The sequence below is a fragment of the Nylanderia fulva genome, unplaced genomic scaffold, assembly GCF_048542155.1.
Source record: "Nylanderia fulva isolate GAGA-0341 unplaced genomic scaffold, ASM4854215v1 Scaffold110, whole genome shotgun sequence".
In the NCBI taxonomy this organism is placed as follows: Eukaryota; Metazoa; Arthropoda; class Insecta; order Hymenoptera; family Formicidae; genus Nylanderia; species Nylanderia fulva.
Window position 1 is genome coordinate 164,938 of NW_028189303.1, and position 27,495 is coordinate 192,432.

General features: G+C 31.5%; 5 protein-coding genes across 11 annotated transcripts; 2 read left to right on the forward strand and 3 right to left on the reverse strand.

The window, feature by feature from the left end:
- Window positions 1-19: 19 nt before the first annotated feature.
- Window positions 20-4,682, reverse strand: LOC114936727 (beta-1,3-glucosyltransferase). Of its 2 annotated transcripts, none has more exons than XM_029310023.2 (10): window positions 4,525-4,682; window positions 4,019-4,431; window positions 3,658-3,800; window positions 3,365-3,547; window positions 3,163-3,290; window positions 2,698-2,875; window positions 1,909-2,041; window positions 1,672-1,819; window positions 923-1,199; window positions 20-228 (listed from the first exon to the last, which is right to left on the reverse strand). In XM_029310023.2, the coding sequence occupies exons 2-10, from the start codon at window positions 4,092-4,094 to the stop codon at window positions 73-75; spliced, it is 1,422 nt and encodes a 473-aa protein (XP_029165856.2). In that variant the 5' UTR covers window positions 4,095-4,431; window positions 4,525-4,682; the 3' UTR covers window positions 20-72. The 2 variants fall into 2 exon arrangements, with proteins under 2 accessions (XP_029165856.2, XP_029165857.2); XM_029310024.2 differs by having other exon boundaries at window positions 3,658-3,767; window positions 4,525-4,680.
- On the forward strand, window positions 4,484-8,126 carry LOC114936728 (protein SLC31A2). Of its 2 annotated transcripts, none has more exons than XM_029310025.2 (4): window positions 4,484-4,794; window positions 4,998-5,259; window positions 5,665-5,891; window positions 5,981-8,126. In XM_029310025.2, exons 1-4 carry the CDS (start codon window positions 4,773-4,775, stop codon window positions 6,082-6,084), a joined length of 615 nt encoding a protein of 204 aa, XP_029165858.2. In that variant the 5' UTR covers window positions 4,484-4,772; the 3' UTR covers window positions 6,085-8,126. The 2 variants fall into 2 exon arrangements, with proteins under 2 accessions (XP_029165858.2, XP_029165859.2); XM_029310026.2 differs by having other exon boundaries at window positions 4,486-4,831.
- LOC114936720 (E3 ubiquitin-protein ligase RNF14-like) lies at window positions 6,449-10,014 on the reverse strand. Of its 3 annotated transcripts, none has more exons than XM_029310010.2 (5): window positions 9,663-10,014; window positions 8,931-9,000; window positions 7,806-8,818; window positions 7,012-7,176; window positions 6,449-6,813 (listed from the first exon to the last, which is right to left on the reverse strand). In XM_029310010.2, the coding sequence occupies exons 3-5, from the start codon at window positions 8,796-8,798 to the stop codon at window positions 6,550-6,552; spliced, it is 1,422 nt and encodes a 473-aa protein (XP_029165843.1). In that variant the 5' UTR covers window positions 8,799-8,818; window positions 8,931-9,000; window positions 9,663-10,014; the 3' UTR covers window positions 6,449-6,549. The 3 variants fall into 3 exon arrangements, with proteins under 3 accessions (XP_029165843.1, XP_029165841.1, XP_029165842.1); XM_029310008.2 differs by having other exon boundaries at window positions 8,901-9,000; XM_029310009.2 differs by having other exon boundaries at window positions 8,901-9,000; window positions 9,190-10,014.
- Fpgs1 (Folylpolyglutamate synthase 1) lies at window positions 9,427-12,728 on the forward strand. The gene is made up of 3 exons (XM_029310007.2): window positions 9,427-10,051; window positions 10,479-10,591; window positions 11,218-12,728. The coding sequence occupies exons 1-3, from the start codon at window positions 9,977-9,979 to the stop codon at window positions 12,539-12,541; spliced, it is 1,512 nt and encodes a 503-aa protein (XP_029165840.1). The 5' UTR covers window positions 9,427-9,976; the 3' UTR covers window positions 12,542-12,728.
- Window positions 12,729-12,846: 118 nt separating this feature from the next.
- On the reverse strand, window positions 12,847-27,346 carry sws (patatin like phospholipase domain containing sws). Of its 3 annotated transcripts, XM_029310006.2 has the most exons (16): window positions 27,144-27,346; window positions 25,595-25,996; window positions 25,022-25,441; window positions 22,858-23,183; window positions 22,259-22,634; window positions 21,446-21,739; window positions 20,966-21,345; window positions 19,914-20,082; window positions 19,430-19,810; window positions 18,793-19,068; window positions 18,277-18,463; window positions 16,081-16,197; window positions 15,279-15,395; window positions 14,513-14,833; window positions 13,527-13,822; window positions 12,847-13,271 (listed from the first exon to the last, which is right to left on the reverse strand). In XM_029310006.2, exons 1-16 carry the CDS (start codon window positions 27,270-27,272, stop codon window positions 13,170-13,172), a joined length of 4,293 nt encoding a protein of 1,430 aa, XP_029165839.2. In that variant the 5' UTR covers window positions 27,273-27,346; the 3' UTR covers window positions 12,847-13,169. The 3 variants fall into 3 exon arrangements, with proteins under 3 accessions (XP_029165839.2, XP_085344121.1, XP_085344120.1); XM_085487995.1 differs by lacking the exon at window positions 16,081-16,197; XM_085487994.1 differs by lacking the exon at window positions 15,279-15,395.
- Between the last annotated feature and the right edge of the window lie 149 nt (window positions 27,347-27,495).

A 27,495-nucleotide genomic window follows, 5' to 3' on the forward strand; every position in this document is an offset into this window, starting at 1 on the left:
TATATAAACACGCGAAAAGTATAAAAATAAGAAAAATATTTATTTTAGATATTTCTGTATCAATGTTTTACATTACAATTCTACATGCATCGGCGGTTTTGGCAGATCACTATCTGCCTCTGCAAACCATTCATCGTATACAGCTTCAGGATCCAGCATCCAGAATCTGTGGAACGATATAGGTTCCTGAAGTGCCAGGTAAGCGTAAGCGTAATCCGTGGGTCGTGCCTAAACCAATAAAAAAAGCTGGAATAATGTTATATCAAATATACAGGGTTGGGTAATAACTATAGTTAATTAGTTAAAAATTTAAAAAAATAAAAAATTAATAAATTTTAACTTAGGTTAGTTAATTTAAATTGTATTAATTTTTCACTTCATTTTTGACCTTAAACTTATTAACTTCTTTCCTAAGTTAAATTTTCGATCTCTAAATACTATTATTGCTTTTTATAAGTTATAAACGTATTATTTTTAAATTAAAGTACTATTAATTTTTATGTTCATCAATTGTCATCAATTGTATTTATCAAAAAATATATCTTCTGCATTTGTCATCAATTGTAATTATCAAAAAATATATTTTTATATCAAAACAATTTCTTTCTTATTTGTTATTATAAATTTTAAAATTAACAAACAAAATTTTAAAATGTTTTAAAAAATTAACTTTTAATTTACCTTCAGTTAATTTAATCTTAACTTTAACTGAATTAATTTTTTGTTCGTGCAACTAAATTAATTGTATAAGCAACTAACTTTAACTTAACTTAGTTTTAAAAAAATCATTAACATATACCCAACTCTGCAAATATAGTAATAATATATTATCCACAAAAATTGCCTGGCCTTGTTACCTTATACATATCTACTATTCGATGGCCAATATTAATTAGAAAAAAATTATATTGCAAAAGTATACCTGGTGGAACATTGAAGAATGTACAAGTTCGACTCCAAGTCGGGATAAGCAGAATCCAAAGAGATACATATCATCGGGAGTGGTGGCGGACGGGCACTCGCATACGCCCGGTTTTATTATTTCGCGGACCAAAGGAGCTGATAATACAATCCCCGCGCCGCCGGTTAAGTACTGATATCCGTGATGACTGTCCCACATACGAAAGCCATAGCGTTCGCCAATAGCAATTAAGTGCTCGGGATTGTAGCACGTAAGCAAACCTAATAAACGTGCTACGCTGTAATGTAATCGATTATATATGAGAATATATTTTTCTAATTCTAGTCTTTTATATACAGAATGTCCAATTTCTATCAACCCGCAAAAACTTTTTTATCTTTGATCATACATACAACAAAATAATGGTTCTAAGTCACTATTGACTTTTTTCTGAAGAGCACTTTTCATTTATACTATAATTTTTTTATATAAATCAATTTCTTTTTGACATAAAAAATTATAGAGATAAAAAAAGCAAAAAATAAATAATTTATAGTTTATATACTATTAGCAAATTTAAATACAAAATATCTTGTAAACTATTCATTTTTAGCCATCTTACCCTTATAATTTTTTTATACCAAAAATTACAAGGAATTGACTTATAAAAAAATTATGGTGTAGTGCCATTTAAAAAATATAAATAACCTTGAAATGACCTTGAAAAGCGGCCTTTAAAAATAGAACCTTTAATTCTTCTCTGTATTCACCTGAATATAGTATCATCATCGGCGATAACAAGCCAATCAAATTTGTATCTTTTCATCAAATTACTCGCTGCCTGCAAAATGCCATAAGTTTTGGCGCAATGTCCTTCAGTAGTGTTCGCTACGACGTATGCTTCCCGTAAGTTGTGGTCTACACTAGTACAATTTAATACACTAGAACGACTTGCATTAAAGTATAAATATATTTCAGAAACAGGCACAATTTCATTTTGATCATACCGGCTATATCACTGAAATATCCGACATTTATGCTGTACTTGGTCCATGTATTTTTAATCACTGGAATTCTATCCGTGTGATATTTGGCGCAGGTCTTAACGGCAAAAAACACCTTATCTACTGCAGGAGAATTCTGTAAAAACATTGAGAAATACTTTTATAAGTTATAAATTTCAATAAATAGAATGCATTACTCTCTCTTAGTCAGGATTGAGAAATAACTCGTTACTTGTAACGAAATTACAGTTACAGTTATATTTTTTGATAACTATAACTTAACTTCCTTTTTTTGCATCTATAACTTAGTTGCATTTTTTTATAACTAATAATTAATTTAATTTAAAACTTAGGGTTAACAATTTTTCGAAAAGTTACGTCTAATACAAATTATTAATTTAATTTAATATATTAAATTTTTATTTTAAATTTAAAATAGTTGTAATTTATTGTTTATAAAGTAATATATTATTATTATTATAGCACATAATCGATTATGTAATATATAAATTTAGTAAAGCTTGAAATACATAAGATTATTATATTTAAAATATAATATAGTCATTATACAAAAAAGTAACTGAAAAGTAACGATTCGTTACTTTTTGAGTTATTATAACTGTAACATATGTTATTTTTCAGAGTCGGTAACTGTTAACTGTAACTAGTTATTTTTTCATTTAAAAAACTTTAACTATAACTATAAATATTTTTACAAAATAACTTTCTCAACCTACTCTTAACTAATTCTTATCATCGTTAAATAAGAAATCATATATTGGACATACATACACATTGATAAAAAATGCGTGGATACGTAGCACAATCAGAGCTGGATACAATGCATATTTTGGATACATGAGTCAATCTTGTATTTGTACTCTTTAAAACAAAGTCCGCGAATTCGTAGGATGCATCAATGGAAAAATCTATCTTTGGTTCCTTATCCGCAGATATTTGTCGAGCTAAACTGAAACATTAAATTCTTAACTTTCTAATAAAAATAAAATATATGCATCATGTAAAGAAATTATCATATACTTGGAAAAATGATACACTAGAGCCAATTTTGTAAAGTAAAGAAAATATATTTAGGAAAATAATTTTCTCGCATAACTTTATTAACTAAATTAAAACTTCTTTATGTCATTTTGAATTATTTAATTCATGTATTTTTATAGAAAATTATTTATATGTATTATTATTATTATTATATCTTGATAATAATTATTTAACATAAAAAGTGAGAAAATGTACCTCTTCAACAACTTGAAAGTCATAGCAAATCCAGCTGCCACATGCGGATACTTAAATTTCTTATTCTTCGCAAAATGATGAATAATAGTAGGTTCATGATCATAAAGTGCATGTCCGATCCACACATTCTGTGCAAACAAGATATATAAAATATGTTTTTGAAATAAAATATACAATATATATCAAACAAAAAACAATTTACCTGAGACACATCAAATTTTTCTAGAACAATTAGCAGCTTTGCTAACTGAATCACTGTGTTTTCCAAACAAAAGAAGAACCATTTTGCATTTGGAAATTGATCCGACAAATAAATTAACAATGGAGTTATCATCCAGGAACCTTTAATGTCAAGTTTATGAGACAATACAACTTTTGGCGACTTCTGAAATGTAACAAAAAATAGCACAATATATATATAAGTGAAGTTTAATATATCAATATAAAATAACAGTACTAAACATGAAGAAATAATTTTCAACTTATGTAACATACTTTTTCCATAGCACTAGCTTGTTCATAGATGTGTTTTTGCGTCAAGTCTGCGTGAGCTGCATGATAGCCCTCCTTTTGGCTTAATATTACCATCACAACATCCTTGGGTTCTAAAAATATTTTTGCTCCAAGATTTTTACATACTACACAATTTTAATAAAAAAGAAAAAAAGAATAGTAAAAATATAGACACAAAATAAACTAGTCAAAGGCTCTAAACTATATATCTTTGATATCTAAACATTGAAAACTGTTCTAAATTTTCTCAAGCAATTTGCAACACTTAATATGTAATTAATTTGACAAAAAGTTCATCAAAATCATCAAATTTCGAAAAAATGATAGGAAACAAAAATTTTACCTATTACATCCGCATTTGTCTTCGTGATGAATAAAATATAAAAGAAAAAAAGGACCAAGTGCCTTATCGGATCCATGTTTATTATCAATAAAATGAAATATAAAATTTAAAAAATTAAAAATTAATTTAAAAAATTAACTAGTCTTCTGTTACTGATCTAGGCTATTTTTTGTAACTCGAATCTCAACAGTTGCTTATTTAACCAATCATTATGAACATAAAATTTTCCAATTATTATTCAGTTTCAATTGTTCAGTTTGTCTTTCAATTGTTTCATGTATTTAAAAAAGATTCAGACGCCGGTTACTGCAAGAATAAATTTTGATAGAAGAAAACAGCGTATTGTATGTATTGTGTGTGTGTGTGTATATATATTTTTTAATCACTTTGAGGACGCCCGTGATTTGTTGAATCTGCAAAAGGATGGACCAATCAAATTCGTTCATTTACTTATACGACTATTAAAAGAACCGATCGACCTTCACGTAAATAGTTGTACTGTTTACCTGTGCAGAATATTCAGTATAATTGCGTAAAATATTATTAAGGAAAAATGTACATAAACAAATGATTGATATTCACATTTGCTTGTATTAATGCAATATGTATAGACACGAAGAAAAGTCGCACGCCGCATCTTGAGATGACAGTTCGCGCGTTCTACGTCAGCTGATCAGCTGTTGCGACTTGTAATTAAGCTGATGAAGCTTTAGATAAGGCTAGATGTTTGCATGAGCGTGGCTTATCAGTAGTCATGAGTGCTCGTCATGAGTCGAGTACGTACGAGAGAGAACTGGAGTAATTGAGTAATCGGTATTATAGTCATGTTTCTTTTTCTATTAAGCTCTTTCTATTAATTTCTTTTTAATATTTTCTATTAAAATAATAAACATCTTTTTCTATGTTATATATCTTATTATGTATGTTTTTGTAAAGAAAAATACATTTGTCTCCTTATACACGTCATTTGATGTTGTAGATATGCATATGTGGTATTGGATCGGTGTGGATCTGGGAAGCTTCCTGTTTCAAGGTTACAATATTACCACAGTATGGGGTCTTGCGGCAACCTGCCTGGGTCTGGCTGCCCTTGCAATACTGTACGAGGCCATGAAGGTCTTTCAGATCCACTTGCAAGAGTTTGGGATCAAGTCTGTATCTAGAACGGCCTCAGCCTCCTCCGAAAGTTCCTCTCTTCTGTCCAGAGTGACATCAAAGAATCTTAGAACTTATACAAGATGGTATTACACCTTTAACATCTTGTATAAAATATAACAATAATAGTCAAGGTTGAGAGTTATTTTGTAAAAATATCTAGTCACAGTTACAGTTTTTTTCAATGAAAAAATATAACTAGTTACAGTTAACAATTATCCAAAAAATTGTTAGCCCTAAGTTTTAAATAAACTATCTATTAAATTAGTTACTAGTTACAAAAAAATATAACTGTAATTGTAACTTTGTTACAAATAATGAATTACTTCTCAACACCCTGAGCAATAATATTTTAAATAATTACAGAATTAATCATATTATTAGCGCTAGTATCATTCTTATAATTTTATTTATTCTATTTTTAAATATTTTTGCAAGTTGCTGTATATAATAGTGTTTTCTTTGAATTAATATTGAATATATATTTTCAGTGCAATCTGCTCAAAATGGACACTGCAAGTATTACACTGGTTTCTTCACACCACACTTGGTTACATTCTGATGATGGCAGTTATGACATACAATGCTTACTTCACGATCGCCCTTACAATTGGAGGCTGCCTCGGATACTGGGTGTTCGGTCCTACACTTGTACGATTAAATATGCAACGATTTTATCGCAAACAAGCGCTTGTGAAATGTGACGAGAACTGTACAAGTAAAAAAAATGCCATTTTACATTTATTTATGATTACAAAAGAGTATTTCTATTTCTGAATCTATCACTATGTAATATATTGCTTCCAGATAACTTTACAAATCCACAAAGACGTGAATCCGCAGTTTCTATTGTCGCAGAGCAATTAGTCACCGAGGCAAATATTGAAGTGCATGAATCAAGAGATACGTGAGTTTCAATATATCAAACTTGATAACGGAAAGTCTGATATTATTTAAAGTAGTTATTGTTATACATTACACATTTATATATATATATATATATATATATATATATATATTATACACACAGCATATTTTTATATTAATGTTTTATAAACTATAGAGTAAAAAATATGCAATATAAAAAAAATTGATATTTATTTCCAAGTTACATAGTTATCCCTATTATATATCAGGTACAAAAATATATATATATTTTTTTTTTCTTACATAATGTATTTATTTTATATAATTATAATAATTATATATTATATATCAATATATATTATATTTATATATTTATATAATATAAATATATAAATTTAATTATTATTGTATATATATATGTATATATATTTCGAGGTGTATTTAGATAAATTTAAAGATTTATCTTTCTAATTATATATATCTTAATTTTCCAAAATTTCTCCATAGCCCTAGTCGAAATCTAGCTCAAACTGAAAATTCTCCATCTCCATTATTTCCATATTATTATCGTAATTGTCATCGGTTATATCCTCAAACAAACGTCCAAAACACAGACTGTTGGCGTCAGTGAAATGATCATACCCATTTATCGAAGTAATTTGCTGACCGCACAACCAACAGAAACAAGATTGGCAGATTTTACAGACCATTTTGTGGCAGCCATCAATCTTGCTGATGTGAGAATGGCACTTGGGGCAATTTTTCGCGTTATCCTAGGGATTACAATTGATTATAAGAATAGAATAACTGCTCTTTAAGTCTTCCTAATTATCCCAAGTAGCAAACTGACGTTATCTTGATGTCTAATGATGTCACAATGTCAAAATAATGTATACTTGCTACCTGGGATTTAATCTACTTATTAATTTCCATAATTTCTGTTGATTCCTGAATACTTTGTGAATACATACTCGCAAATATTCAGTTGTAAGACTCTCTTCGACCAATTTTATTTGTCGCCTGCCGTACTTCTTTTCTAAATGCTTCTTTTTCTTATCATCGCTGTTCCTGTAGTCGTTAATGAGTTCCTTAACATCATCCGACGCTATCTCGCACAGCGCAGCTCCATGGTATGCCTGTTTATGTCATAAATAATATAATATATGCAGGTTGAAAAGTAACTTATTACTTGTAACAAAGCTACAATTACAGTTATATTTTTTCGGTAACCATAGTAACTAATTTAATAGTTAGTTAACAAAAAGTTACGATTGTCTAATATTTTATAAATTTTTTAACTGAAAAAATCTGAATCCCATAATTTTTTATTCTAAGTAGATAATATTAATTATTGTGTTAGAAGAAGTTAATTTATTACAAATTGTTAATTTAATATATTAAATTTTTATTTTAAATTTAAAATAGTTGTAATTTATTGTTTATAAAGTAATATAGCACATAATCAAGTATGTAATATATAATTTTGTAAAGCTTAAAATACAGATTATTATATTTAAAATATAATATAGAGTCATTGGAAAAAAAGTAACGATTCGTTATTTTCTGAGTTATTATAACTGTAACATGTTGTTTTTCAGAGTCGGGTAACTATTAATTGTAATTAGTTATACTTTTTCACTGGAAAAACTGTAACTGTAACTAGATACTTTTACAAAATAACTCTCAATCCTGAATATATAAATATGATACTATATCTGATAATATTTGTCTTACTTATAGGATGAAATAATACATTCTCCATTACCTTACAGCAGTATACGCAGAAACAATAGCTGCAAATGGGACAGATCGGTGCAGTGTCACTCGGATTCCTGATCATTGGATATTGACAGGAATTTCTAGGACAGTAAATTATATCATCCATGGTGTCCAACGTTTTTTGCAACACGTGTTTCTCGTGTTGCGAAAACAGGCTCGCAGAACAGAGACTTTTGATATCGTTATCGTGCATTTCGAAACTGCAGTCCAATGTCGGGCAGGCTATTATCTTAATGTGCTCGTTAATTTTAATACGCACATATTTCTCTATACAACTTCTGCAATAAACGTGTCCGCAGTTCTTCAATTCTATGCAATGCAATCCCCTGAGTTCCTCGCAGCATATGTGACAAGTGTAAAAGTTATTGTCGAATTGCTTCATATGCTGCTCTCTGTCGTAGGACATTAATAATTGTTTGAGATCTAAACACAAAGCGCTATTTATGGCTCTGGGATCAGATAAGCGTGTTAGGTTGAATGTGATACAGTCACCTGGTCCTGTGCGAATTAGGTGCATGAAGGAAGCGTCTAGGGAATTGTGTATGCCAAGAAAATTAAAGAGATTATTTTGCAAGAAGTCCAGCCACAGGAACAGTATCTCGCTCCCCTGATTCTTCTCCCACATCTCGTCCAACTTCTGACAGATGAAGGATATCTCCCAGGGAGTCAACCAGGTGATGGACAAGCAGAAATTTGGTGGCTTTTGAGATGGATATGTAGCTGGATGTTTAGTGTGCAATCTGATTGGTGGCAGGTGCTCGATAGAAATTTTCTCAATTGTATTGGGAAATCCATTGTTGGAGCAGCGATTGGTAAAGTTCACTTCTAACTTTTTATGAAGTTTGGGAAATATGTTAAATATACATCTTATCTGCTTGCTCCTCGTGCAGGAGAATTCGTTTTCGTCGAATATACTGGAAAGAGCAGTCATTTCATCCTCCTGTCGCTTACGATCATCTCTTATAATAGACCAAGACATTTTGAATGTCTTTGAGATGTCTTTAAAAAAAAATTACTAAAATTAGAGTTATTGAATTTAATTAATAAAAAAGTTTAAAATTATATGAGAGAATATATTAACTGATAAATAAATGAAGAAACAGCAATAAACCTGTTTAGGATATCATAGTTCCCAGTAAATGCACTTAAGGTTTCTGGAAAATTTGTCCTTCCGAATTGAACTAGAACAAAATAAAATGAGATAGATATATATTTAGAAATTAGAAAGAGGAAGGAGATAACAAAACAATCGCAAAAAGTCTAGCTATATAAAAAGAAACACTTTCATAAATTACAAATAACCTGCAAAGATAGATAAATAGAAGAATTTTAAAAAATGATGTAAGAAAACTATGAAAAAATGTAATTACACCGAACTGATGTGTCTGAAGTTTTTTAGGCCGAGTTTCTATTTTATAAGAAATTTCTAGGATTCACAAAATTTGGCAACAGCGAATAGGCTCGAATTAAACTAAATAAATAACTCTCAAGAATGGAGTAGGGGTAGTGTTTTTGTTTTTACTCTTGTTTATTCTCTGACAAGACTGGAATCAAAACAAACGAACACGTGTTATAGGTTTGTTGGCGGGAAAATCATTGTTATGACGCATGCGCATTAAAATTAAACGAACAATTTTCCTCATATTTCATTTGCGCCTCAACATTTGTTCTATTATTTTTCCCGAATCTTTAATTCCAATTTTTTCTGCACAGAATCGAATCTCGAGATGTGTCAACTAAACGTTTTTTTTTTTAACTTTAAACACGTGGGATGCAAAAAAGGTTAAGGATCGAGCAAGAAACGAAGGGATGAAAGGGAGTAAATCTATAAATATTTATGCACCATGACAATCGAGTTTAAGGTCCTTCCTGGAATTATTATTCGTCGCGCGAGGAATTTATTCACGTGAAATTATTTCAGAATTATTGATCTCGATCAATTGTCTTTTGACGTTCGAACGTCACTTTTGACAGGTGACACTTCGACTGACGTTCGAACGCGAAATACTCGACGATCGTCTCCGACACTCGCAACGCGCGTTATTTACGAGATTCGTGCTCGCACTTTGACACGCAGAACGATAAACAATAAACGGGGGGGAGAGCAGCTCCCCTTTCTTATCGGTGCTCTCATGATTACGAAATTGCCGGATCCCGATGTTTACTCTATTGAGGAAAATGACGCACAATGGACTTACGGTCCGCTCTGTCCATTCTGCTGGATCTTACGAGGTAAATATATATATTTGATAATCGTACACTTTAATTGTTTTTCAAACAATTCTTCGTGCTCGATATTTATGTCATTACAATTTAAATATTTTTTTTATATTTTTGGTAATTATTGAGAAAATGAAATAGTTTATATCTTGATTACTTTTAATTTTTTGAGAATTAAAATATTCGATATATATAATTTTATCATTTAATTCATTATTTTTTTATATGTAAATTTTATAATAATAGTTATTCTATCTCTTATAAGAATGTTTATATTGTATATATAATAGTAAAAATATTATATATTTATGTTATAATTGTTACGTACAAAGTGATATCATTCAAGACTAAATTATGATATATAACTTACATAAGTTGAATTAAATTGATATAAAAAATGAAATTCAATATCTAAATGTTGTATATTATACTTTTGCAGGAAGCTATAAAAGTGCTATGCACTTTACAAAGCAACGCAGCATACTTACAATCTGTAAAACATGATGTGAATAATCCTGAGAAATTGAAAGAGATGGAGAAATATTTACTCCGGTAAGGAAGTTACATCAAAATGTTAAATATAATTAAATTCAGGAGGTTATTTACTTTTTTTACATCTAAGAGCTTACAAAATTTAAGTGTACATGTATTTTTTAAAATTTGATTCTGCGTATACAGTGTATACAGTGATGGTAAAAAGTTCCGTAATGGTCAAATATCTTGGAAAATGATGAAAGTTTTAGAAAATCAAATGTTCTATTGCGTGGCTATTATATTGATATGTCCTTCACGTGACCTTGAAGGACCCTGTCCTTTGAAATCTTAAGTTATTATAATTTAAGTGTTATAATAAATTGTAATACCTTTTACACACTTCAATAAATTGTAAAACACTTAATATACTATATTAAGTTATTGTAAATCTGAAGTGAAAACCCCACTTAAATTTTGATGACTCAATTCAGGAAGATCTCAAATGAAAAGGGCTAGTAACCAGTGTTTCGAAAACGCCTTGACGTCAGCTTCAAGAATACGCAATAAAAAATAGGGGTTCTCTTTAAGATTTCAAAGTTGACCTTTGCAGGACCCTTCAAGGTCACAATATCAATATAACCACATAACAGACCTCTCTGCCATATAATTTAAAATCCGTATTAACTCTGTACAACTCTCCACAGATCTGGCATCACTCTGGAGCAGCTGGACAGCTTGTCCGTCATCCACGTGGCCGGTAGCAAGGGCAAGGGTTCAACCTGCGCGTTCACGGAGGCGATTCTGCGTCAGTATGGCTTCAACACCGGCTTCTTCAGCTCGCCGCACCTGGTCTCCGTCCGGGAACGCATCCGCTTGAACGGCGAGCCCATCAGTCAGTCTCACTTCACCCGCTTCTTCTGGGACGTCTATCAACGCCTGGAGCGGGAGCGGGAACGCGAGTCCGACATGCCGACATACTTCAAGTTCCTCACGATCCTCTCGTTCCACGTGTTCCTCAAGGCGAACGTCGACGTGGCGATCCTCGAGGTCGGCATCGGCGGCGAGCTGGACAGCACCAACGTCGTGAGAAATCCGGTCTGCGTGGGCGTGACCAGCCTGAGTCTCGAGCACACCCTGTTGCTGGGCGATACCCTGGAGAAGATCGCTCATCAGAAGTCCGGGATCTTCAAGGAGCGCGCCGCGGCGTTCACGGTGCCGCAGCCAGAAGTGGCGATGCGCGTCCTGCGGAAGCGAGCCGCGGAGAGACGCTGTCGTAATTTGCAAGTGGTCCCCGCGACCTGGACAGAGTGGAACGACGTCTTATCCTCGGCGGGTCTCAACGACGTGCAGCGGCAGAACGCCTCGCTGTCCATCAACCTGGCCCTAGAGTGGATCAAGCGGCGATGCGAGAAGCCACCGTTGATCCTCGATGGTTTTCGCGATAATCTTCGGAGCGAGAAGCTCGACCTGTCTCGCGCCGGTTATCTGACCAAGGTCGCGGCGGCGGTGAAGAGCTGCAAGTGGCCGGGTCGCATGCAGATCCTGAGGACCAGCATGGCGGACTTCTTCCTGGACGGCGCGCACACCGTCGAAAGCGTCGTTAATTGCATCTCGTGGTTCGAGGGAGCCAGCCGAAAGACCTCCAGGAAGTTTCTGGTGTTCAACACCAGCGGCGACCGGAACTCCCTGCAATTGCTGAGGATGTTGAAGCCGCTGGGTTTCGATAGGGCTTACTTCGCTCCGAATTGCGTCGGGATTCCCGGCACGGAGGACATGAACTCGATGAGTTACTCGCAGGGTATGATGGACGAGCAGAGGAGGAACTGTGAGAAACATTGCGAGTCGTGGGGCGAGAATTCGGTACTGAAGAACAACGTCACCGAGGTCCTCCTCGACGTTAAAAGGCAGGCGTCGTCGAAAACGAGCAGGAACGATAAGATTGAGATACTCGTAACGGGTTCCTTGCATATGATTGGCGCGGTGTTAACCATCTTGGATCCTAACTTGACAATGACCAGTCATTTTTGACGTAACGAAGTGCAATTAAAAAAAAATTTGTTTAGACAGATTGTGTTTTCTTTTTCTTGACGTAAATTTCTATAAAATGTTGTTTATAAAATATCTTTTTGCACAGAAAATAAATTTTTGTATAAATTTATATTTTTTGTAAAAAAAAAGGATAAATTGGAAAATATAAATATTTTGTATACATAAATGAACGAATTTATATAACCATCGCGAAATATCCTGTTGTGAGAAATATAAGCTCTGACAAATCAGTATATACAATATAACATGTGATAAAAGATCCTTGAAATAATAAAAGATAGCCATTTTTTTAGAAATCGTAGAATTATATATTTAATATATATTTAATAGCGATAATAATAACAATAATCATATCAATCTCTTATTAGGATACGCATTTCGATATACACATATTGTACTGTAACGTAGCTTTCAAGAATGATGTCCCGATAATGATATCTTTTGCAACTATTTTTGTACTTGGATGTAGATTAATCGTTCGCTCAGTGAAAATTTGATTTTTTATATTTTTGCGCGTTCTTAAAAGATTTGTGCTAAATTTATCTCATTGAGCGAGTTACGTAGAGTGTGAGATATGGTATCCGCGAATAATTGTATAAACAAGTGTTCAAAAGATCGTCGGATGATACTCTAGTTCTGACTCCGCTTCGGTATCGGACAAGCTAAGTGAAACGCCAGTTCTTCGCCTTAGGCGATTATCCTCAGGGCTCTAAAATGAATTAAAATAAATTAAATGCATAAATTATCGCAAAGAAATATTTAATACATTTTTGTTATTTTATTAGACATATTTCAAATAAAAAGTAAGTATTTTTTTAATAAAAAATCAATTTTATACTATATATTATTGTATATTCATATGCAATAAAATGATAAGGCAGAAAATAAATAAGATAATCGAGTAGATTCTTTTATGAAAGATTAATGCAGAGATTATGATAAGAATGATGAAAAGTAAACTTACTTGGTCTAAAATTCCGGCAGTGGGCTCGGACGCGTATCCTACTTCTTGCGCATCCTCTTCTAAGTCTGCCTCGTACTCCTCCAGTTCGTCCGAATCCGAATCTATGTCGAGATCGACGTATCGGCTACCGCGTGAAACTTTGCATACCATCTGCGCGAGATCGGTGAAAGTATACGAAGAGGGTGATTGTTGATTAGCTGCTTGGCTTTTTGCTCTCATGGCTCTCGCATTCTCTCGATCCGCATTGAATCGAGGCAGAACTCCGGCTTTCGATTGACCCTCGAAATATGTTTTTCCTGGAAAAATCCGAGTCCAATAATAAATTTTATTCTCTAAGATTAATACTCATAGAATAAATTTAGAGAAAAAATTAATATTTTTTTTATATACATATTGTATATAACATACTTGCGAAGTAATCAAATTTAATCGTAAAACGGTTGTTTTAGATTGAGTACCTGCGAGATAAAATTTATAAGTATTTAAATACTTATAAATGTTATTTCGATAGATTATTAAGTACTATTATAAAATAAATACTTATAAATACTTATAAATACTTATAAGTACTATTATAATTAAGTACTTATAAATACTTATAAGTACTATTATAACATTAAGTACTTATAAATACTTATAAGTACTTGTAATAATATTTATAAGTACTTGGAATAGTACTTATAAGTACTTTCTATTATAAAGGGTCGAATCTTTTACAAGTACTGTTCGAATTCTAAGATTAACAAAATCTATTTGATAATTGCTGTATACGTACATAAAATTTCTTATAAGAGTACTCATAAAAAATTCGAACATACTTGATCCAAATGCGAATGTTTTTAAAAATACTCATATTTTTGGGGGCACTTATAGAGAGAGTCTAATTAAAAATAATTTTGTTCGAAATTATAGAGTTCGAATACCTATACTTTTAAAATACTTAATTCTATCGCTATTAATTGTTTAAAAAAATCAAATTTCAATACCATGCTGGTATCCCACGTCCTTGATCTCGTCGAAATTGGCGAACTGGAGGGTCTTGTACTTGTCGATCGGCGGCCTGATGTACTCGCAATAATCCGAGGTCTTCACCTCCTCTAACTGGCGTACACAACTCACGTACGCCAGTCTGGATTGGATATCCGGTAGATTTGGCACCTTTACGGGTGTGGCGAACGGATTCCATCGCTTCCACAGTAACCACCAACCGGACAACGAGTCTCCGTAATTCGTCAGATCGGTGTCATCCTGCGAACCTACGTCGATGGCCAGAATGTGATGTGCTCCTTGTCGCAGCATTTCGTCAGCTTGAACGGAAATATTGGAGAACGTATGAATCGAAATTTATTAACTTGCTATTTGAATTCAAGCTTCGACAGAGTCTAATTTTTTTAATGTAAAGATGTAATATTTTTTAAACTCATTTATCGAAATTATTTAATTTTTTTGATGTATTATATTTTTTTAGAGATACCTTTTTTTACTTCACATATGCTATACGTTTCTATAAAAAAATTGCGAAAAATAAATTATTTATATATATATATATATAACTAATAATATATAATAATATTAATAATTATTATTAAAAAAATTATAATTATTAAATAATATTAATAATTATTAATATTATTAAATTTTTATTTAATTAGATTAAATTAGACAAATTCATTACGTTGTATCGTATTAACTAAAAGTATCAGGAGCCACATTGAGAGATTAGGATTAACATAAAAAGATAAGAAAGAATACCTGGTACGTTATTAACATAGCACCCGTCGACCAAAAGGTGCCCGTCAAGGGGATCGCAAATCGGAGGAAAGACCCCCGCGATAGTCATACTGCCGCGAATATATCTCCATAGTAAACCTGAGCCGACTTAATTGTTCAGAATTTCGTAAATGCAACCTTCTCTCTCAACGGGAGTGAGCTTCACGCGTAATTTTCTTTTTTTATTTCACTAATAGATTTTCAATGGTGTGTCAAATTAAATAAAAAAGGTCTCCTAAGCTTAGACAATCACAGTGTAAATGATTAAATTTTGAGGAAAAACTAGTAAAGGACTATACGCAGTTTGGGTACTCATTACAAGCTTCTGCCCAATAGAACTTTTTAATATCTTCTTTTGATGCCCAACAATTCTAGCCATCTCTCATTGCTGTTCAATTTTCTCCTATAAAACTGGGCATAGTCCTCTGTTGCAAAAACATATGCTCAGTGTCAAATAAACTAAATTTGTAATAAGAACGTAAAATACATTGAAATTTATATAAATGTCATATCAATATAATAAATGTTATGTAAAGAGTTTTCAATTATAATAATTATTATATTAAATTATAATAACAAATAACATATTAATTAATATGTTATTTATTATTATTATATTAATTATGTTATGGAAGCTCTTTACACAAATTTCATATTACTTCGTGACATTTAGTGCGACACGTGATATAATTAATGTTAAAATAAAATAATTCCTGCATATTTTTTTGCAACCGTGCAAATTAAGGCATGATGTTCGTCGATGCGATCTGAATCTGAAGATTACCTGGAAGGTTATTGACGTACCCGCCGTCGAGCAGGAGATGGCCGTCAACAGGATCACACATGGGTGGCATATAACCAGACAATGACATCGAGGCCCGAATGTACCGCCACAGCGATCCTAAACACGTCCAATTATTCTCTTAATATTCTGTGTTTACTCGTATACACATTATTTTTTTCGAATACTTCCTGTATTCTTAAGTCGTATAATCTAATCGTAATTAAACTTTTTCGCTTTTTCACATATATTACAATTAGGGCTATATATTATATGTATATGAAAAAATCTCAATTTCTTTGAGAGCAGAATTTATTAACTCAGATTGCCATCACCAGTCGATTTAATTATTATAAAAACAATATTAATAAAAATATATATTCAAGATAAATATTATTTGTTCAAAAATCAAATGCTTTATTTATATTGAATATTTTTTCCTGTCAAAAAGATTAATAATATATTCTGGGAATTTTAATATATAATATACATTTATAATATACACATTTAAACTACATTATTAATTATATATATATATTTATTATATACAGGATGTCCTATTTTAAATAATCCACGCAAATCTCGAAAAATATTAGAGATATGAAAAATGTTCCCAACAAAAGTTGTTTGACTTTGAAGAGGATATAAGATGGTGTCATTGGTTTGACCTTGGATAGTCGTTTGTCAGTCACATAAAGGTTACCTTAAATTTTTAAAACGGAACCCCCTAATTTTTATTACATATTCTTGTAGCTTAGAGATCAAGAGCTTTCGAAAATCTTACAATAAAGTATTTTTTCATGAAGTACTCTTTGAGTTATAAAGGTTTGAAGCTAACAATTTTTTGACATAATACTTTTCTGCACAGTATATAATAAGATCAATCAATTGGTATAAAGAAAACAGATAATTGTTTTAAAAAAATATGTAATATTAAATATGCAGCTGCATACTTTTTTTTATAAGCAACTATGTGTTTTTTTACACCAATTCATTGGTCTCATTATTCCATGCAAAACAGTATTAAAATGATTACCAAATGAAATATTTTACAAAATATTTTAGATTTTGTCAAAAAATTGTTAGCTTCAAACCTTTATAACTCAAAGAGTACTTCATGAAAAAATACTTTATTATAGGATTTTGGAAAGCTCTCGAGATAAGCTACAAGAATATGTAATAAAAAATGGGGGGTTTCGTTTTAAAAATTCAAGATGACCTTTATGTGACCTACAAACGACTATCCAAGGTCAAACCAATAACACCCTCTTATGTCCTTTTCGAAGCCAAACAACTTTTGTTGGAAACATTTTTTCGTATCTCTAATATTTTTTGAGATATGCGTGGATCATTTAAAATAGGACACCCTCTGCACCGATATATTTAAATAATATATTTTGAAAAATTTTAGGTAGGAATATTTGGCTAAGAAATTTCAAATTTCTTCAATATCATATACATAATCCAGCAATAAGTATACAGGAAGCATATATATGTCAAATTTACAATTTGCAACTTATATATTTGTTGCACGAGTAAAAACAAAAATATATGCCTTGTTCGGTTCTGTGTCTCTTTAAAAAACGGCTTTAAACGGAGAGTACGTCAACAATATAGTTTTTCGGAAAGCTCACTCCCGTTCGTTTAAAGATTTTAGATTCTACTCATGATCTACACTAATATGCATATCTAAAACAAAAAACTTCTCATGCCACAACAAATTTTTGGTGAATCAAGAAGGAATAATTTTGATAAGCATCCAAAATTCAAGGCAAATAGATTTTGGACATTATTTATTTATAAATATATATATATATATATATGTATATACATATATATTTAATATATTGTTAAATATGTGTGTATATATATATATAATATATAATTATTTATAAAAAATATATATATTTTTATCTATAAAATATGTCTTTATGTTTTGATTCACCCTGAATTTTCTACAAGTACATAATTTTCAATATGTCCAAGCTTTCAATAACATTTTTGTAATTTTTTTCCATTTATAACACTCTAAACAATCTTTGAAATCATTTAAGAAAATTATTGTATACAGTTTTTGCAGATGGAAGAAATATTAATAGAAAAGCACATGAGAATGAAATAAAACTAAAAGCTTTGGTCATATCTTAGAATTATAGATAAATGAAAAAAATGCAAGAAAAATGGTTAATTTGTACAGACCGTGTCTATGCGTGCGCATACAGGAGTCCGTGATGTCAGTGGTTATAGTGAAATACGGAAGCCACAAGTCCTCTACGTATGTGTCACCGAAGGTCTGTTGTATAGTCTTATTAAAATCTTTACCGGAGAACATCGAAGTCATCGGATAAGTCAAATCCATAATTTGCCGCCACCATTGTGTCATTTTCTGCCCATAAAATAAAAATTACAGCATTTTATATACAATGCAAAGACATTTTTTCCGATCCAAGGATAGTCACTTATGAAAAAATATATTCAATTCGCATTTAGAAAATTATAATTCGCATTTGCAAAATTATAATTTGTCTTTCCTAAAATCCTGAGATTTATTCAATAATCTCAATAATCAAAAGAATTTTAATTTTTAATTAAGGATTTTAAAGAAGATAAATAATAATAATTTTACAAGTTTAATTTAAATTTAATATTTTTTTTAAGTTTTACATCTTAATTTGTTAAATTCAATTGTGGAAAAATCCCTGCTTTCTGTCTCACCTTGGACCATTCCCTGGCCTTTTGCGTGGTAGTGGTGATATTCTTTTCCATGCACCAGAGGGCGCCCATGAAAGCGCCGATACTAACGCCGCCGACCATGTCTATGGGTATACCAGCTTCGATGATGGCCTTGAGCATCCCCACGTGGGCGGCGCCCCTCGCGCCGCCTCCACCTAGTACGAGACCTACCGAGGTACCTGTTAGCCATCGCGCCAATCTGCTGAAATCGCTGTGCACGTTCGGCTCGGACATGAGGACCTTCGAATACAATTCGTTCTACGAGAAAAGGAGAAAGATACCAAGATATTAAAGATGACCTTTGCAACGCTATTCAAGGTCGTATTAATATTGCTATATTTAAAACTCTAGAAGTTTAGTATAAAACATTTCAGTAATGCCATATTTTTAAATAAACAAAATTTTAAAGGGGATGATTTAGAGAAACAAAAACTGCCCCTCTAAATCACCACATGACCTTCATGTGACCTTGACAATACTACTCAAGGTTATAATATTGCTATATTTAAAACTCTAGAAGATTACTATAAAATACTTTTTTCAGAAATGCCAATTTCTAAATAAACGAAATTTTATACACAGGTAGTGATTGAAAGAGGCAGAGACTGCCTGAGCTTACAATTCTGTACTGCGATCTTCTGGTGAACATGCGTTTGGGGCACTGGATGTGATGGTGACTGGACACCCAAGACCTCATGTTCAACCATTGGACGGTGTTGGTGGGTCGCTGGCCATTCTGCTCCTTGTGCAGCAGCACCAGCTCCTTCTGTGTTCGCATGACTAGTCGTTCCACTTCACGTTCCGTCCGGCCAATCGAGGGCGGTCGATCGCCCAGACCCACGATAAGAATGCAATCGGCTTGCCTCACGCATCGCTGGGTCCACAGAGTGTAACTCGAATCGCACTGATACAAGGAGATTCTGTGCTGATCCTCCTGTTGCGCGAGCCAGGAAGTGAGCCGGTATTCGTTCGCAGGTTCCATAATAGTGGTACCTAAAGTCTGTGTAAAAGAAAAGAACAGATGACGATTTATTTATTGATGATTTAATAATTAATGATATAGAAACTATTTGGAATTTATTAAACGAGTGCGATACGGGCACCTTTCTTACGACTTCCGACGTTAAACGAAGACAGGATCCAATGGCACATAAAGAATGATATAATTCATAAGTGAAAGCAGTTAACGGGACGTCATCCGACACTGGTACTATGGCAACAGTTGAGAAATTTACTTGAGCGGGTCTGGCATCAACTGTTGCTGCGGCTCGCCTAGCAAAAAATAATAATTCTTCATTAAAAACGTTAATTTACACTTGCAATAAGATTGTTTTACACTTACAATAATATTGGGTAAAATGACACTTAAAGTTACACTTACAATAATATTATATTATGTAAAGTGATAATTTGTATCAATATAATATTGTGTGATAATAAACAGGGTTGACAAAGTTATTTTATTATATATTATTGTAAGTGTAACTTACAATAATATTATGTAAAGTGATCATTTGTACAAATATAATATTGTATGTGATAATAAACAGGGTTGAGAAAGTTATTTTGTAAAAGTATCTAGTTACAGTTACAGTTTTTTCAATGAAAAAATATAACTAATTACAGTATAACAGTTACAGACTCTGAAAAATAACATGTTACAGTTCTAATAAACTCAAAAAGTAACGAATCGTTACTTTTCAGTTACTTATTTTGCAAAGACTCTATATTATATTTTAAATATAATAATCTTCTGTATTTCAACCTTTACTAAATTATACATTACTTGATTATGTGCTATTTTACTTTTTATAAACAATAAATTACAACTATTTTAAATTTAAAATAAAAATTTAATATATTAAATTAACAATTTGTAATAAATTAACTTCTTCTAACACAATAATTAATATTATCTACTTAGAATAAAAATTATGGGAGATTTTTCAGTTAAAAAATTCATAAAATATTAGACAGTTGTAACTAACAATAAGTTATAATGCAAAAAAAGGAACAAAGTTAAGTTATAGTTACCAACAATATAACTGTAAACTTCGTTGCAAGTAACGAGTTACTTCTCAACCCTGATAATAAATTATAACTTGACCAATAAGAGATTGATTCTAATATATTATCATATTATGATGATATTTACTGAGTATCATTGTTGCCATTTTTTGTGTGCGGTTGCTGCCAAGTGCCGAGAATGCGATGACCGAGAAGATTGATCAATCTCGTAACTACGATAGGATATCTTAGTTTGATCACGTTGAATAAACCTTCCGGCAGCTTTGCCAATTCGGAATCCCTCACCGCCATGACTGTCGTTGATCTCGGAGTTTGCGTGACCATCTCTACGATTCCTACCAAGTCGCCTTTTCCATATTCCGCTACCGGTTCCTTCTTGCCATTTTTGTAAGTGATCACCGATCGCAGTCGTCCGCTCAACACTATGAACGTTGAATCCGATTCATCCCCTTGTCTATAAACGGCCCTACCGCTTTCGAGAAACAACCAGTCGAGAGCAAAATCCACCTATTAAAAAATAAAAAAAAAACAATAGCATTCATTCTTCAAATCTTCGTTTTCTTATAAACAAAAAAAAATTTTTTTTTTTTTTTTAGATATTCCTTACTTGTCTGACAAACGGACTTAATCTGCGAACGACGGTGTGCGCCACGTGTAGCACAACCGTAGGTTGATCTCGCATGATGGCGAAGAACGTTGATTTGCTGAGTAGCGCAATGCGGCTGGGGTGCTTCGCTCTGATCGTGTAAAAGGATGGTTCGCCAGTCAGTACCGCTAAACCACCGACGATTTCGCCCTGATGAGCGCTGAACATGTGCACCTCTTGACCTGCGTCCCGACCCTCCGATACGCGTTGACTTACTATCAGCGAACCCGAAAGTACGTACACAAGTGCGACGTCCTATGTAGAATAAAAAAACCCATAAATATGTAATTTTGCAACTAGTAGTTATATATTTTTTCTTAACTGTGTACTTTACATTAATCGATTGCTCCCATTATTTAATATATAAAAGTAAGTTGAGATAAAGTCAAACAATGAATATTTTACGAGATAATTTATGTAAAATTATGTCAAATTTAAATATCTTGTAATTATTCACTTTTTGGAATCATAATCTTATGTAACTTTTTAACCATAAATATTACCAGAATCGATTTATGTAAAAAAAATTAATGTAAGTTTATTTTAAAAAATTATTAACTTTAAAATGACCTTGGTTAAAATTCAATACTCTCTTATATAACTTTTTATACTAAATATTCCGAGGAATCTATTTAATAAAAAACTTAGGGTGGTTCTATTTAAAAAAAATCTATGTTGACCTTCAAATAACCTTTAAATGAAAAATAACCTTGGAATAAAGTTCAAAATTCAAAATTATCAAGTTCTTTTCCTCTGAAATTCAAAATGACAAACCTTGTGAGATTCTTCTTTCATTAGATAAAAGCCAGCCGGTACTTCTCTGATCTGCACTTTGTCTTTGAGCACCGTCTCGTCCTCTATGCCGAGTTCACGGACAAACGCATCGGTGGCTATCTGCACGAGCTGCGCTTCGTCCAATTGTTGCTGCTGTTGCTGTGCCCCCTCGTTGGACGATCGCTTTTTACCGTGGTAAATACTTCCCGAATGAAGAGCCTCCGTATGCGATCCGTGAAGAGGCTGAGACCCCGGCTGGGACGCTGATGAAGACGGAACTGGCCAGTGAGAGTCGCACTCTGGCACCATGTCCGCCAAATTCTGACTCAATTGCATGTTCAAATTCTGATTCTTCGAGTCGGCACTATTTTTTCTTCTGCCAACAGTAATAAGTGTAATTAATGACAAAAAATTATTAAATATATAATAAAAATTACTATAATAAAATGTATAATAAAATATATATATAATAAAAATTATTAAAATATATAATAATAAAAATTATTAAATATATAATAATAAAGACAAAAATATTCATAAAACTCGCTTAATCTATTTGTGATGTCGATTAAAAAAGATTGTTTTAAAAAATTTCTCACCGACGATTTCCAAGGATCGGCACAGGCTGAGAACTACTTGTATTAAGCATGTCGCGATGAGAAAAATCACTGCTATCGTGCATCTCCGACGTCCCGATCGGAAATGCACCAGGAGTGCCTTCGTTCTGCAAAGCAAAATTCTCTCTGGTCCTTGATCGTACTGGCGAGCCGGAGAATGGACTCTGTTTCTTCTTGTGTGATCCCTGATTGACTAATTCCGCGGAAAGACCAAGATATTGGTGCAACGCAGTGAAGGTGACTCTCTGCAGACGTACCATAATGACTTGGATGACTCGAACAAAGGCATCAGGATAATCTTGAAATACCTGTAACATCGTCAATAATCACATATATATATATATATATATATATATATATATATATATATATATATATATATAATAAAATATAATATAAATAAAAACTACATATATATTTATTTATGAACAGTTAATTTATTGACCAAAACTGGCTTATTTTATTACGTGAAAAAAGTTACAACGTTTCGATCACTGCTTGTGATCCTTTTCAAGTAAACTGAAAAATACATTGTTAAATTGAATTAAAGGAATGCAAACAAAACTTAATTATAAAATCATAAATTCTAATTTACATCAAAGCGGGCGAATTCATGGTAATCGCTCACGTCTCACATTATTCTGTGAAGCGTCTATATTCAAACGGTGTTCAGTTTATGATGACATATCGATAATAAAAAGGTAAAAAGACAAAAAGTCAAGCGAATAAACACACGCAAAAACAACAACTTAAAGTACAAGCAAGCTATCATATACCAAATTTAAATGCTCTGTGTCTTTTTGTAAATTAATCGTATTTTTCGTTTTCTTAATATAAAACATTTCCGCCACCTCTCTCTTACGCAATTGTTTTTCTTTATACAAAATAACAGAATTCTTCCAGTCAAAATCATGGTATTCCGTGAGACGATGATCCTCCTAATTTAATTAAATATTATATTAATAAACGGTTAAATGGAATCATCTATAGTAATATAGATAGAACTAGGGATGTACAGCAGAGATACAAGGATGGTAATTTTGTTCTGATTCCGTTTGTTAAGAAAGTTAGTGACAACATACGTCTCATTTTGGAAAAATTGGGTCTCCAGGTACTCTTCACTATACCGAAAAAACTGAATTGCATTATCGGAATTGGGAAAGATAAGCTAAATCACGAGAAACACACAGAATTGGTTTATCAAATTAACTGTAGAGATTGTGATACCGTCTTATATCGGACAAACAAAATGCCATTTACATGTTAGAATGAAGGAGCATGAACGAAATATTAATGGCTCTCAAGATGATAACTATTCTGTTATCACAGATCATCGTCTCACGGAATACCATGATTTTGACTGGAAGAATTCTGTTATTTTGTACAAAGAAAAACAATTGCGTAAGAGAGAGGTGGCGGAAATGTTTTATATTAAGAAAACGAAAAATACGATTAATTTACAAAAAGACAGAGCATTTAAATTCGGTATATGATAGCTTGCTTGTACTTTAAGTTGTTGTTTTTGCGTTTGTTTATTCGCTTGACTTTTTGTCTTTTTACCTTTTTATTATCGATATATCATTATAAACTGAACACCGTTTGAATATAGACGCTTCACAGAATAATGTGAGACGTGAGCGATTACCATCAATTCGCCCGCTTTGATGTGAGTTAGAATTTATGATTTTATAATTAAATTTTGTTTGCATTCCTTTAATTCAATTTAACAATGTATTTTTCAGTTTACTTGAAAAGGATCACAAGCAGTGATCGAAACGTTGTAACTTTTTTCACGTAATAAAATAAGCTAGTTTTGGTCAATAAATTAACTGTTCATATTTAATTTCTCACTGGCGATATATAATATAAATTCGTTCAATATTTATTTATATTTTATAAATCAAAAAATATATGTATATCTTTTTGATATTATATTATATAAACATAATAAATATATAATATATATTATATACTTAATATATAAATATATTACATATTAAATACGTATATATAATAATATATATAATAATTAATATGTAATTTAAATATATACTATATAATATATAAATGTATATATAATAATATATAAATATGAGAAGAATTATATAATTATAAATACATATATTTGTATAAATACATAACTTACTTCTTGGAATGCGCACATTGGTAACTTTACTACGATAGAATCTTCCACAGCTCTTGCAGATACAGTTTTGTATGTACTTGTATGACCGGTAAGTACATCAGTGAAACTAAGAAGACTGGTAACAGATTCTCCTGTTTTCACTATCTTTAAAGATATTTGAGAGCCATCGGATCCAGTAATATATACATTGACTAAACCTTGTTGTACTATAAATAAATTCTCATCGGGATCTCCAATTTTAAACAATGTACTGCCGGCGGGTAAATTCATGATTTCCGTGTACTTGCACAACTTCAGAAACACTGGTTTTTCAAAATGGCCAAACACTCTAATACTTTGCAACATATATAGAGCATCTGGCGGTACCCTCTCGCCGGGTCCTAAGTCTTCTTCCAAATATTCAGCAGGTGGTTCCAATACCTTAAAAATTAAACAATTTGATTAAATAAAATTTTTTATTATTAATATATTAAATTATAATATATCATAATATATTATAATATTATACTGTATATTAATAAATTATATTATATAACATACTTATTAGAGAGTTTTAAACTGTATGAAACATACTTTGAGCTGTTGCGGAGCGGTTTCCTTCTTAAGTTGTAATAATCGACGAGCAAATCTCATGACCGCTCTCCTCTTCTTTCCCTGTCCAGTAGAATGTACTTGACCACCGATGGACTTCACTTTGCGCAACATTTTCCTGCCATAAAAGAGAACCTTGTCTCTCTTCCTGAATCTTGGCTTCCCGGAGCCCACTCCAACAAACTCTTTCACTTCCGGCAGAAATTCCTTGTTCTTCCATTTGCGCAACACAAAGATTGATACAACTAAGAAAGTGAGCAGCAGAGTTGTGGCGATGACAAAAATTGTTCTTGACGTTTGATATTCTTCTATAAATCTTCCAATCCATCTTGAAAATATGTATGACCCTAGACTCTCATTGAACTTATTAAATAACTCTACCACCTGCAATTGATATATTTTATTGTTAGTGCACATTAAATATAATAAAATAAAACAATATTTAATATTCATTTTCATAAGTATGTAATTTATATTGTTCTGCATATATAAGTTTTCAAGTATTATAAACAGGAAAGAAAATCAACTAAAAATACTAATTAATTTTTCATCATAATTCTTTTTTTTTTAAGAGAGAGCATTCTTATTGATATTAATAAAACTAGGTTATTAATCTTTTTCATCCTTAAAAATAAATAATTAAAAGATATAATATCCAGAATAAAATAAATCAAGACATAAGAATGACAGTTCTCTGATTAACATTTTGTTCACTTATGAATTAGTCTACTATATTCTAACGTTTTTTAATGCAAAAAATATAAACTTTCTCTACAGAATATACAAATTTGAGACACCTTTTATATTCCTGCATTATTACATTTTCAAAATATATTTTATTGTCAGCGCATATCAAATATGATAATACATTTATATTAAAAGAATAAATTTAATACTCATTTTCATAAGTACATATATAATTTATATATTTCTGTGCATATATAATCATATTTTTAATAAACAGGAAACAAAGAAATTATTAACCTAAAATTGCTATTATCTTTTATCATAATGATTCTTTTTTAAAGAGTATTCTTATCGATATTATCAAAATTGGATTATTAATATTTTTCATCCTTCAAAAAAGATAAAAAATTATATATATATATATATATATATATATATATATATATATATAATCCAAAATAAGGTAAATGTCAAAGATAAAAACAGTTCTTTATTTACTTGTAGAATTACTGTACCTGTAGAATTACTATCACACTAATATATTTATTTTAAAATTCCTTCAGCTTAATGTATTAATTTTGTCTCTTTAAAGACGAAAAGAAATATTAATAAACTGTCTTCAGAATTCACAAATTTGACACTTTGTTTCCCAATTGTCAAAAATACATTTAGAATTGTAAATTCTTAAAATTATTAAAATGTAATACAATTATATGTAAATGCATTACATTATGTAAGTAGCACTTGAAAGATCCTCTCTTTCTCAGAGTCGACAGAAACTCATTATTTTACTAATAGAAAAAGAATATGTACTTATATATCAAGAGATAATAAATAACACAACCTCCATAGTGGGCACTTCATGTCCCTCACTTCGGCGAAAAATATATTCAAAGGCAGAATGTATATCACGACTGAGAACATACGAAACGTGCGAAGGTAATGAAGCAAATTGAGAATAAAGATTAATCATCCATCCATCCTCCCGACGAATCCATTCCGACGACCTTTGATACCTCACCCGAGTCACCCTACGCCATATTGTTCGCAAACGTCAAATCGATTATTTTAAATCATATTTATGCCCCTCTCGCTCGCCCATTTTTTGTGCTAAATTATATGATATTAAAAAATTTTATAATATATAAGAAATGTTATTTCATATTATATAAAAATTATAAAAAATATTAAATATA

Coding starts and splice junctions, on each gene's coding strand:
- Fpgs1 (XM_029310007.2), top strand. CDS start 9,977: ATGTTTACTCTATTGAGGAAAATGACGCACAATGGACTTACGGTCCGC. Junction 10,052..10,478: donor ATTCTGCTGGATCTTACGAG/GTAAATATATAT, acceptor ATACTTTTGCAG/GAAGCTATAAAAGTGCTATG. Junction 10,592..11,217: donor ATGGAGAAATATTTACTCCG/GTAAGGAAGTTA, acceptor AACTCTCCACAG/ATCTGGCATCACTCTGGAGC.
- LOC114936728 (XM_029310025.2), top strand. CDS start 4,773: ATGAGTGCTCGTCATGAGTCGA. Junction 4,795..4,997: donor GAGTGCTCGTCATGAGTCGA/GTACGTACGAGA, acceptor TTGATGTTGTAG/ATATGCATATGTGGTATTGG. Junction 5,260..5,664: donor CTTAGAACTTATACAAGATG/GTATTACACCTT, acceptor ATATATTTTCAG/TGCAATCTGCTCAAAATGGA.
- LOC114936720 (XM_029310010.2), bottom strand. CDS start 8,798: ATGTCTTGGTCTATTATAAGAGATGATCGTAAGCGACAGGAGGATGAA. Junction 7,177..7,805: donor TCTGCGTATACTGCTGTAAG/GTAATGGAGAAT, acceptor TGACATAAACAG/GCATACCATGGAGCTGCGCT. Junction 6,814..7,011: donor TTACAACTGAATATTTGCGA/GTATGTATTCAC, acceptor TGTAATCCCTAG/GATAACGCGAAAAATTGCCC.
- LOC114936727 (XM_029310023.2), bottom strand. CDS start 4,094: ATGGATCCGATAAGGCACTTGGTCCTTTTTTTCTTTTATATTTTATTC. Junction 3,548..3,657: donor AAGCTAGTGCTATGGAAAAA/GTATGTTACATA, acceptor GTTACATTTCAG/AAGTCGCCAAAAGTTGTATT. Junction 1,820..1,908: donor ATATTTCAGTGATATAGCCG/GTATGATCAAAA, acceptor GTACTAGTGTAG/ACCACAACTTACGGGAAGCA.
- sws (XM_029310006.2), bottom strand. CDS start 27,272: ATGATTAATCTTTATTCTCAATTTGCTTCATTACCTTCGCACGTTTCG. Junction 21,346..21,445: donor TAAGTCCGTTTGTCAGACAA/GTAAGGAATATC, acceptor ATTTTTTAATAG/GTGGATTTTGCTCTCGACTG. Junction 15,396..16,080: donor GTACGTCAATAACCTTCCAG/GTAATCTTCAGA, acceptor AAGTCGGCTCAG/GTTTACTATGGAGATATATT.